General features: G+C 36.9%; 1 protein-coding gene across 1 annotated transcript in view; it reads left to right on the top strand.

The window, feature by feature from the left end:
- CTNNA3 (catenin alpha 3) overlaps nucleotides 1-12,001 on the top strand; it is a 1,635,386-nt gene that overhangs the window by 1,466,125 nt on the left and 157,260 nt on the right. The window contains exon 14 of the mRNA XM_029931758.1: nucleotides 9,970-10,062. Coding sequence (XP_029787618.1) covers nucleotides 9,970-10,062 — 93 coding nt within the window. The remainder of the gene's footprint in view (nucleotides 1-9,969; nucleotides 10,063-12,001) is intronic.

Below are 12,001 nucleotides of genomic sequence, written 5' to 3'. Positions count from 1 at the left end.
TAATTTTTAATATCTATATTAAATAACTCAGAATTAATAACTCAGATGACTTCTCTTCAGCTGGTGCTTCTTAGAGTAAGAACACAATTTCACAGATAGTCTGTTTGGCAAAGAGTTTGATGCAAGGTGAGGTTTTCCTCACTCAAATATAGTAGAATTTGTCTGATCTTCAGGGTAGTGGTGTTGAAACCCGAAAGTTGAAGATCAGGGTGTGTTATTCGTCATCTGCTGTGGCAGCTGCTTCTACTACAATTCCTGCTGCCACCACCATCATCACCAGCACCTCCACGACTCCTCTTGCTGTCACTGTTGTGCTGTGTCTAGCAGCAGCACACCTCCCCTCTACAGAGCCCTGAGAGTAACTGTACTGCAGTAATTCTCTGTGGCATCACTGGTTACTGCCTATGAAGAACCCGTCCGTCGTCCAATTAGTTCTGGATAAACCAAGTTTAAAAAGTTGCTTCAAACCTCCAGAGAGGTTAACAATTCAAAGGGTCTTGTGATCTAAAATTGTATGCATTGCAAAACGGTGTCCTGCTACTTCAGAATTTTTTAAATATTTATTTTGTTTCAATGTTGATTGTAAAAAGAAAACCTGCCACAAACAATAGAATTGAATGGGTTTTTCTAAATCATTTAGGTCAATCTTTTTCACTTACTTCAAAAGAAGTTGAGTTCTCCTCAAGTAAGTATTTGTTCAAGGTCACAAGATATTAAAGGGAGTATTTGACCTAAAATAAGATATTCAGTCTTTATACTATGCCCCGCCACAATTTTTGCATCAATGTAAAAACATTGGCAAGATACTTGCCCTTAGGTTTTCTGCTCATAATTTGAATTTTTAATATTTATTCTGAGAGAGAGAGACACACACACAGAAAGTGCAGGTGGGGTGGGGCAGAGTGAGAGGGAGACACAGAATCTGCATCAGGCTTGCTGCAAGCTGTCAGCACAGAGCCCAATACAGGGCTCAAACACGCGGACCATGAGATCGTGACCTGACTCAAAGTCAGATGCTCAACTAACTGAGCCACTCAGCTGCCCCTCTGCTCATATTTTTACAAGTAGAATATAAAATCACAGCTGTGTTCAAATCACATTTAATAGTTTGACTAATTCGTATAGCTTAATTCATTTAGAACTTAAAAAAAAAAGAACAAAAAATGACTCAAGAGAATTTTTGTTTTTCGGATTCATTGGAATATACTTTTGCTCATGTTGTGAACCAAAACTGAATTCATCTCAACTTTGGTATAACATAAAGCCAAGGTGCCATCCTGAGAACCAAGCAGGATTTCTTTTAGTTGGGTCTCTAAGACAATAGAGTTAGGTAGCAGTGGTGCAATGAAGAAAGGCTGAATCATCTATTTGCTCCAGGTGCCAAGTTGACTGAGGTCTAGAAATTATATCCAGCAGGGAGAGGAGGAGATTAAAGACCAACATACTGGTGTTCTACTTATCAAACCCCTAAATATCTGGTCTTCCTTGTTCTAGAAGCAGTGTATTCATGCCGTTTGAAGCTTATTTCCTAGACTTGTACATTTTAACTACTCAACTCCACATTTTCCCTGTATTTGTGACTACAAAGCTGGTTCATAAAGCAGACAGTGGACCTACTTTGAAAAGCTGTTTATTAACTGTTCAATATTGGATAGATTTTGTTAACTCTAGGGCTCAGTCTCCTCAGCTCTGGTATTAAAATGATACCATTTGCCTCTTCAGGTTTATTGTCAAGATTGAATGAGAAAAGGAATGTGGAATAACCCAGCAGAGTGTTGTTAATGAATAATATTAAGACCTTGATTAAAAATGATTACCTCACCTTTCTATACTCAAAAAGAAGAATCTCAAGGACCCTGATCTCAATCTGGATGTTTCACATATATGAACCTTCTAAAAATATACCTTCATTCAAACCCTCTTCTTCATGGCTTCATTAGTCTTTCATATCTTTATTTAAATGTCAAGCTGGGATACTTCTTATGACAGTTTTCATGAATTAGATATGCAGTCCTGGGAATTAGAGCTGGATCACCAACTCATTTAGTGGTTGAATAAGTACCATGATTTTGATGATGCCACTTTCATTTATGACCCTCTTGCTGATTTCCTGTGTGCTTTTCTACAGTTATTAGCCTCATTGGTGTCCTCGGAGCAGAGGAATGACTGTCACAAGCTTCCTGATAGAAAGAAAGATTAAGGCTAAAATACGCTTTACCCAGTGTGATTCTATCATTACTTGAGTCCTTAGAAAGGCTTTATATAAACTTAAGTGGTTATAATGATCACCCCTTATGATAAGCATCATAATCCAGCCTCAACCATAAGGCATTGTATGGTCTACTATTTGATGTCTGCTGGCTGGGTAGGTTTTTAAGCAGCAAACTAATAAGACTTATTTCATAAAAAATATATCAACAACTAAGGTTGTGTCTCCATTGACAGCAATATTCTACATGTTAATTATTTATCTGCCTAAGCTGTCCTAGCTGACTCATGTTTAATTATATCTTCTAATGCATTGTAGACATATTCTTTCCTCTTATTTTTGTGTGTATATATATATATATGTATATATTTTATATTCTGCAACTTAGCTTTGTCAAACTACATTTTAATTGTTGTAGCCTTTAAGAGATGTAATACTCACCCATGCTTCTTAGTTTCACCATATAGAATAATTTATATGGTGGTATATTCTTAGCATGTTGGAAAAGAAGAATGAAATGGCTTGTGAAACATAAGTGGATGATAATGGTACCTAGAGGTAGTTTTGAATTATTTTTTAAAGATTATAAGAAGAAAACCACCAATGATTTTAATAGATCATTAGAAAATAGAAATATATGTCTTTATTCACATCTCTCCTTATTTCCTTATCCATTTATTTTCTCTCTTGTATTAATTCACTAAAAACCATTATTGTGCAACTACTTTTTCCAGGCATTGTGTTAGTCACTAGAATTATAATAATACTAGATGCTTTCTAGTTCCTCTTGAGAGTTAGGAGATACATGTGTTTAGAGATGAACCATATTTCTAATTGGTATTATGACTTGGAGTGAATTTGTTTCAACAGAACTCGATGGATTTACCAGATCTCTCCTCATATTGAAGCTTCCTAGTACTCAGGAAACATTTCGTCCAGATTAATGTTATGTTTTCAGTTTAATCATGAACTTATAAAATCCTAAAACCTGAAGAACTTGCATAAAATATAAAATTTTACTTGCTTTCCATCCCTATTATAAGATGAGAACATTGAAGCATAGAAAAATTATGAGGTTTTTCTAACAACATACAACTAATTGGTGGCAAAATTAGAATGAAAACCCAAGTATCCTAACTTCAAATTCATCAATCTACCACAATAACACAACCCCAGCAGTTTTTTTTAATAATACAAGGAATGTCTTCCCAGATTACCTTGAGGTATTTTATTCTCCTCTTCTGCCTGACATTTCTAAGGAAATTTCTCTATGTCTCACCATTCAATCTCAGTCTCAAACCATGTAACTCTAGGGAATTTCTTTTATTTCCATTTAATATACTTACCCTTTATCTCTCCTGAGGGCAAGGATTACATTTTATTTGTCTCAAGATCCCCAGAAACTAGCATAATAGCCTGTGTTTCTGTCCTTAAAAGACAGACATTCAAGTATGTTAGTTGAGATGGCTTAATTTGATTTTTTTAACCTCTTTATTACTGATCAAACAAACTTGGACTATCACTGCATATCTTTAGGTAATCATCCTTCATTATTAATAAAAGTTGAAAGAAGTACCACAGAAGAAAAGCTGCTTACTAAATGCTGGCATTAACTCTGTAACCAAGTTTCTAATTTAATTTTCACAAATCTGACATACTCTTACAGGTGTTTGGTCATGACTAAAATGAATAAACAGTGCCCTCTTCTGTCTGGTAACCACAATGATATTATACGGGGTATGAGCTTCAGTCTACAAACTCAGATGTATGAGGAAAAAAAAGACTTTTTATTTTTATAAAAGTTAACCTTTAACCTTAAGTTAACCTAATTTTAATTTTGCTTGTGGGAAATTTAAACATAGTCATTGGACCTTCCCTTTACCTCTATCACTTGTGTTGGGTCAGGTGAACCAAAGTGCTAGATTTCTAGTTCTCAGACAGGGAAGATTCCTCCCCCTTCCCATTGGAGGACATTTGGAAATGTATGGAGATACTTTTGATTGTTACAACTTGGGAGGGTCCTATTGGATGTAGTGGGTAGAGGATAGGGTAGGGATAGTGCTAAACATCCCACAACATACAAGAACATACAAGATAGTCTCTTGCAACCAGAATTATTCAGAGCAAGATGTCTATAGTGCCAACTTTTGGAAACTCCTTTCTAGAGACTTAGACTATATCAGTGCATCAGAAAGACCTACCAATTACTTGACATTTTCCCAAATTAGTTACCAATGAGATTCCCATTGTCTTAGCCCATGCAGCTCCTCCAGGTTAATTACTTGCTGTTTCCATACTACTTATGGGCCTTGGTAAGACTTCTAACTCTGCTCTGCGTTTAGAAAATGGTGTTTTCTCTGATGTCTTTTTATAGCCATACTGAACTTTTAATGGGATCCATAGATGTCATTTTAGTCTTCCAAATCTGAGACTCGAGCTCTGGACAAAATCCATTATCTCTAATTTTCATAGTCCTTATTTTTAACATACAAAATCCAGGATCCTTTGCCTCAAACTTTTGCTTAAGCAAGGAATCATTAACTCAACACTTATTGAAGGCAGAAGGGAAAGGATTAAACATCATTCAATAGCTTAAAAATGTTCTGTGACATTCTTCTGATATTGATATCAAAGCTTATTAGTCATTAAATCATTTATTCCTTTATTCAGTTAAGATTTTTTATCGAGCACATAGTATATGCTGTTTCAGGTACTTAGAGTGGTGAAAAACACAGACAACATTCTTATTCTCATGGAAGTTATGCTCTAATAGGACAAGACCAAAACACATTCCCTTCCAAAAAAAGAAAATATAATTCAGGTTATTATCATCAAAAGAAAGCTAAAGAAAAAATACAGGGTGACGTAATAAATAAATGAAGTAGAGGACGGCATTCTTTTTAGATAGACTGACCAGGGCAAACTGGATAGACTGAGCATAGGCCGCCTGAGCCCCCATGGTAAGAAAGATCCAGCCGTGTAAGACTCTGGGAGGAGCAGGCCAGGCGAGAGAGGTGTGGATACAAAGAGCCAAAGACCTGAATGTAGAACGAGCAGATGAATGGGCCATGTTTGAAGTGAACAAAAAATGCTTGTGTGCATTTTCGGCAAAAGGCATTTCTTAGGTTTCTATTATTTGAAATGATTTTAACATGCCTAGTTCTCTTATAGAAATTAATTTTTGACACAGACATTCCCAAATCATCCTGTGCTATCAGCTCAGCTGCGCACGTTCCTCCCCCCGCCTGCCTAAGAAGAGGACCCGGAGTGCCCTTCCCAACAGCTCACCCGAGTGTCACACTGCTCTTGTCACTGCTGTGGCAGTTACTGGATTGTAGAAAGCCAGCAATGGACAGTTGGAGAAATATGATTTATGATTAAGTCACATGTAGGATTTAGAATTCAACCTTAATTTGGGAGGAAAATGTCAAGCATGACTCCTGTTCCTAGGCTATACTTTTTCTTGTTTTTTTTCTTTCTTTTCTTCTTTCTGTTCCTTCTTTTCTCTTTTCCTTTCCTTTTCAGTGACCACAAATTTCTTTTTTCATATATTTTAATGTTAAACATTTATAACATCTGTGCAAGTGAATTTTTATGTGTCATAATCCTGCATACCGTCACCCTAGAAATGCTGAAGGAATTAATGAGATAAAGTCCCTAGAGAGCATGAAGCTCCATGGGAAAAAAGATATACAAATGCAGTCATTTCTATCTCAGTAAGTGTACATATATTTATTAAAACCAGCAATTTATTGTGACCCTGAAGTTTAATGCCACTGTGGTTTATTGCAGCTCTAGTTTCTATGTAAAATCTCCAGCCTGAATATTTTCAAGTTACATACTTGATTCTGGCCTCTTTTGCATAAACTGAGGTCTTATAATAAAATTAATAATAAGTTATAATAATCATAAACAGTATTAAAGTTCAGTACTTTCTAGTCACTGGAAAATATTCCAGTTCTTCATCTTATTTTATCTTCACAATAACCCTAAAAATTAGGTGATATTTTTGTCATTTTACAAGTGAGGATATGAAGCTAATTTCAAGTCACTTTGAGCTACCTAAGAAAGCCTTCATGACAAGCAAGAGTTAAAATATGAAAGCATGAAATAGTTTTTCTGAATTCTGATATGAGAAATAAATGAGTAATGACTAAGTTTATTAACACTCTTCCAAGAAAAAAAAAAGGTTAGCTATATCTTCCTCTTGCTCTGGTTTAGAGACAGCTCAGCTTAGAGAGGGAAAAGTTATATCAATCGTCACTGAGAACCTATGTGAGAGTGAATCTTTGCTGGAGCCTGCTTAAGGGATAATTTTATTCTTATACCTGAGTCAAATCAGATCACAAGAAATATTTACTTGGATTTAGGAGAAGACAATATGTGTGGGATTGTAGTAAACCCTGTCTGGTGCAGAACATCATATACTCAAAATGGAGTGAATATAACTAGAGTATCATATCAATCCTGAATAACAAATCAAGAATAAAATGGAGGCATCCAATTAATGCAAACATTTTATTCCAAAATATAAAGGGTCGGATAAGGAATGAAATAGTGGAGAAAGAGGAGAAAAAGCAAGAGAAAAAAAAGAAACTGCACTCTATCTGCGGGCTAAGCAATTCTTACTTAGAGCATCTTAGTACAACTGAGCCTCATGACAAATTTCAGGGGTAGGTAGTATTACCCAAAAACTTTGTTCTGAGGAAACCAAAGTTTAAAAAGGTACACAAAATGCCCAAAGTTTTACTATCACTAATTGGAGGGTCAGAATTCAAATTTAGCTGTGTATTACTCAACATTATTGGATCTTTCTACTACATAACACTGCTGTAAGGTAGTTTGGTCTCCCCTCCCCTAGAATGAAAATTAATTGGAAACACATGTGCGCGCGCACACACACACACACACACACACACACACACACACACACACACTTTCCAGATGTTTGCACTGTCCAGAGTTACCAGATGAGTGCGTAGCCACAATAAAATAGAGGGTAGCCCTGGCTCCCTCCTCCCTTTTACGTTTGTGTTATTGTTATTTGTCTTCATGCCTAAAAGAGTTAATGTATCACTCAAAAGTGATTAGAATACTCCTATTTCTTTCTTAGCTTCCATTTAATCTAAATTATAACATTGTATATTTAACTGTTTATTTTTGCAATACCAGCGAACTGCTTGCCTTACAGAAAACAAAATGTGCCAGCAAGTGTTTTGAACACTCCCCCACTGATCTTGTTCCTGAAAAGATTAGGTCAGTTGTGGTGGCTTTTCAAGAAAACACTAGTCCTGTCCTAAAGACAAAAACAAACAAACAAAAGAAACAAAAACAAAAACACAAGCACAGAAGTATGTGGGTGAAAATGGTATATCTCTTCCTGCAATAGCACCAACAAAAATGATACTTGTGACTACTGACACCAGCAATTGTTCTTAATTTCTGTTAAGTCACTTTATTTTTGAGTTGAATAAAATATTGGAATCAATGATGAAGTTATAGGTCACTCATTGTAAAGTATAATCCAAGTCATTAACAGCCTACATTTATAAGAAACAGATCACAGCAAGGACACCAGACAGCCTTCAGTTGCAAAATAATAGGACCCAAGAAAAGGAATTTGATAACTGAATTTATTCATATGTTCCAGGGGATGGTGATGTATCAAGGAGGGAAATTGAAAATAATCTTTCTCAAGAATGCTGTGGGAAGAATACACCAAAATGGCTAATAATGAAACACACGATTGTCTAGAAGGTCCATAGAGGTGAACTCATGTTACTAATACTTAAGAAAGGAGAGTATGTTACCCTGTAATCATAGTTGCACGTGGTCGTAGAGAAGAAGGACTGCATGTAGAGATAAACATACATAACAGTTACTCAGATGATCAGAGGCCTGGGTTAGAGGAGGACTATTAATATCTAATAGTAGTCAGTTGCAGTAAATGCAGAGTTTTGGGTGATGCTCAGTGCAAGTCTTAGAAAAGAAGGTGCTGGTTAAAGATCCATGAGATAAGACAGGATCTGAGGTTATCAGTGGTAGGAAATAGAAAGTTTTGCTCTCGTGTGAAATAATTATTGCAAGTTCCCATCTCTAGAGTGGTCCCCAGGGAGGGGGAATCCACCATGGCCCTCTAAACAAAAGGCAGTGTGCAAGGCAAAGTTGAAGGGAAACCAGGGCTGGATTGAGGAGACAAACCCTGCCCATCCCCAATCTTTAACAGCCAGGTATGTAGAAGAGATTTTTCCTTCACTTTTTGTTGTTTTTCATGAAACCTGTTTGATTTCCAGATTTTGTACCAGGGCTTTGTATTAAGGGAACCATATATAATTTAAATGAAAACAAATATTAACTTAATTATTAAGTACTCTTACTTGTATTTACAATAATAACAGATATCTTTACATTTTTGCCCCTGTGAGATTAAGAGGCAATTAGGAATTAGGAGAAATAACATAAGGCAAGTAAAATAAGTTTGAAATATGGAAGAAAGAAGCACAGTAAAGTTACAGTTAGGACAAGCATTTGCTGTTGCCATTGACATGTTTCCTTTTGCCCTTGTCCAACTTTCTTTTTGGCTATCACTGATAATTTTGCTTTATCCATTCAAAAGCATGGATGTGTTTGATTGTAGGGATATGACAATAAGCAGGGCAGATCCAGTCCTTATCCTACAGAGTAAACAGAGTAAACAACAATACTGCAATCAAGTATGGTAAGCATCATGACAGTGGAAGGAAAGGGGGTCAGGAAAAGCTGGGGGAGGAACCCCACCCAGTCCTGGTCTTCCTGAGCCAGGCACCTCCCTGACAGGTGACATTTAAGCTGAAATTGAAGAAAACGAAATGGAAGTAGGTTAGCTCTTTAGAATAGACATGGAAGGTAAAATTGTTATTATTTAATTTCCTAGAGAATTTTATTTCTTAATAGTGTTTGGTAGCATTTTAATGTCATATAGTTTTAATTGTAATTGTTCCATTTATTTATCACAGGTAAACACCTTGGTTTGTGATCACCACATAGTGGTTAGCTAAATAGCTGTTCACCGAGAGAAAAACTTCCCTCTACTTATTTTGCTTTCTTTTTCTTTCAAAATTTATTGGGATATAATTCACATACCATAAGATTCACCCTTTTAAAGTTAAAACTCAGTGTGGCTTGTTTGTTTGTTTACTTGTTTTTGGTATATGCACACGATCTTGGGATCATTACCGCTATCTAATTCCAGAACATTGTGATCATCCCAAAGAGAGACTACGTACCCATAAGCAATCATTGCCCACTCCGTCCTCCCTCACCCCCTTCTTTAGGAACTTCCAGTCAAACTTTCGTCTCTATATGTTTGCCTATCCTAGACATTTCCTACACATGGAACCAACATGTGGTCTTTTCTGACTGACTTCTCTCGCTTGCCATAATGTCTTCAAGATTCACCTATGTTGCAGTATGTCTCAGCATTCCACCCGTCTTTACAGCCAAATCATATTCTAGTGTATAGAATTCTGTTTATCTAGTCCTCGGTAGATTTGTGTTTGAGTTGTTTCCATTTTTGGCTACTATGATTGGTATGTTATGAGCTCTTATGAACAGGTTTTTACAAGTTTTTATATGGACACATATTTTCATTTCTCTTGGGAGAAATACCTAGGAGTAGAATTGCCGGGTCATGTTAGTACTCTCTGCTTACTTTTCGAGGTATTGTCAGTCTGTTTTCCATTTTGCATTCTCACCAGCAATACTTTGCTTTCTTTTTATAGACCCCAGAGGAACTGGAGGATGTTTCTGACTTGGAAGAGGAACATGAGGTGTGCAGTCACACCAGCATTCAGACTGAAGGGAAAACTGACAGGGTAAGTCACCTCCCTGGGAGGACCCCTATATGCTGCACACTCTTGTCAGTCAGGCAGGAGCTCACAGGTGGGACTCCTGGATCTGGCACTGGCTTTGTAAAGCACTGGAAGAAGAGCTTTGGAATTCAGGGGGGTGTAGCATGAGAGAGAGGGAGAGACAGACACAGAATCTGAAGCGGGCTCCAGGCTCTGAGCTGTCAGCACAAGCCAGACTCGGGACTCAAACCCAGGAACTGTGAAATTATTACCTGAGCTGAAGTCAGACACTTAACCTATGGAGCCACTCAGGCGCCCTCAAAATTCCATGTTTTCAAATGTACAGATTATTTAGAACTGATAGATATATATAGTCACGGTGCCCGTGTTTTCTTAAAATGTTGGTTTCTTTGAATTGCCACTGCTTGCTGATTATTTGGATTATTTCCAAGATCTCTAGAAACCAGTTCATGTTGGGGACTGCCTGGGGACACCCAGCATCTAAAAGAAGTTTCCTTCATATCTAGTAGGCATCTTTGGGAAGAGATCAATTTTTACAAGTGGAATGGGATTGGAAATGAATTTTGCTGGTAGTCTAGTTTGCTCATGCTTTCAGATAAGTGAGTGATTCACTTGGGCTGCTGCTTAGCCACTGGAGGTGGAGGGGAGTTGTGAGGATTTACAAAGTAATTGATAGGAGGAAATGTTGTTAAAACACATTTAGGATGCTGGGATTCGGATAAACATGACATTTTTCTCATTCTGGGTCATCTCATGTATACAATGAAGCCTTGGTTCAGTCCTTAAAATTAGAAACTTTTCATCTGAAAAACGAGAAGAATACTATCATACTTTCTGACAGCATTATTGATAACTTCAAAGAAGGTAATCCATATGAAAATGTTTTATAAACTTAACAATTATAAAGAAAATAAGCTTCTTATTATTACTATTTTGATTTGTACTTTTTTTCTTGGCTGGGGTGACAAGCCAGCTGGATGGCCACCTGATTATTTTAGGTTAAGAAGTTGATCTCCATGGTCCTGGATCTTTCATAGAAGGCACTGCTTCTAACCTTGTAGAAATCATTCCAAAACGTCTCTGTATTCGGGATTTGTGTTTACTGTGCAGAGCTCCCTGATGGGTCCGTTCATTTGGAATGCCTCTTGGCAACACCCTCACAAGTACCTAGTGGCAAGATAGATTCCTACCCACCACATCTACTGGGAACAACATTATATTCAACCTGACTACTCTCTACTCTAGTAAATCTCTCTGCATAAAATGTGAATAGCTTAGATTTTATTCACTTCCTGCCTTGAGGCTTCTCTGAAATTGCTGTGTGGAATACCTCAGGAAGCTATTCAGATATTCTAATACATGCGCGGTCTTGTGTGAAGCATTAACACTCCGCAGAGTAACCATGGTGAATACTTTTATATTCCTTGGATGGACTATTTTGCATATTCCACGGGTACTCAAAGGACTCCCAGGGAGATAAAGCCTCACTTCTAGCATGGTGACCAATTTGATAATATATCTTTGGATTTACCCTCCTTTTTTTTTCTTATCCATTCTTCCCAGGTTCTGAGTTCTGTTCCCCAAGATTTCATCCCAGAATAAGCTGCCTTCCATTCTTAGACTCTGCCTTTGGGAGAAAACAAGAAAAGATAGTCCCATATATAAACTACTTAATTATCACATTAACTTTGATATATTGATACATTATCGCAGTTTTACTAATAAGATTACTGAGGCACAGATTTATATAACTTGTCTGGTAAGTGGATTTTCCGACTAAGAACTTTAGTGATTACCACATATCAATTCACTTAAAACATAGAGTTAGTCCAGTGAATCTTTTACTAACAAGCAAACAAACTATCACCACCCCAGTAAACTTGATTCATCATTAACGGAATGAAAGAGAAGAGAATAAAAGGTGTTGCAGTCATCTGAGAAA

Source organism: Suricata suricatta, chromosome 2, assembly GCF_006229205.1.
Source record: "Suricata suricatta isolate VVHF042 chromosome 2, meerkat_22Aug2017_6uvM2_HiC, whole genome shotgun sequence".
NCBI lineage: Eukaryota > Metazoa > Chordata > Mammalia > Carnivora > Herpestidae > Suricata > Suricata suricatta.
The sequence above is the reverse complement of the archived record's forward strand: the minus strand, read 5'-3'. Positions and strand labels throughout refer to the sequence as shown.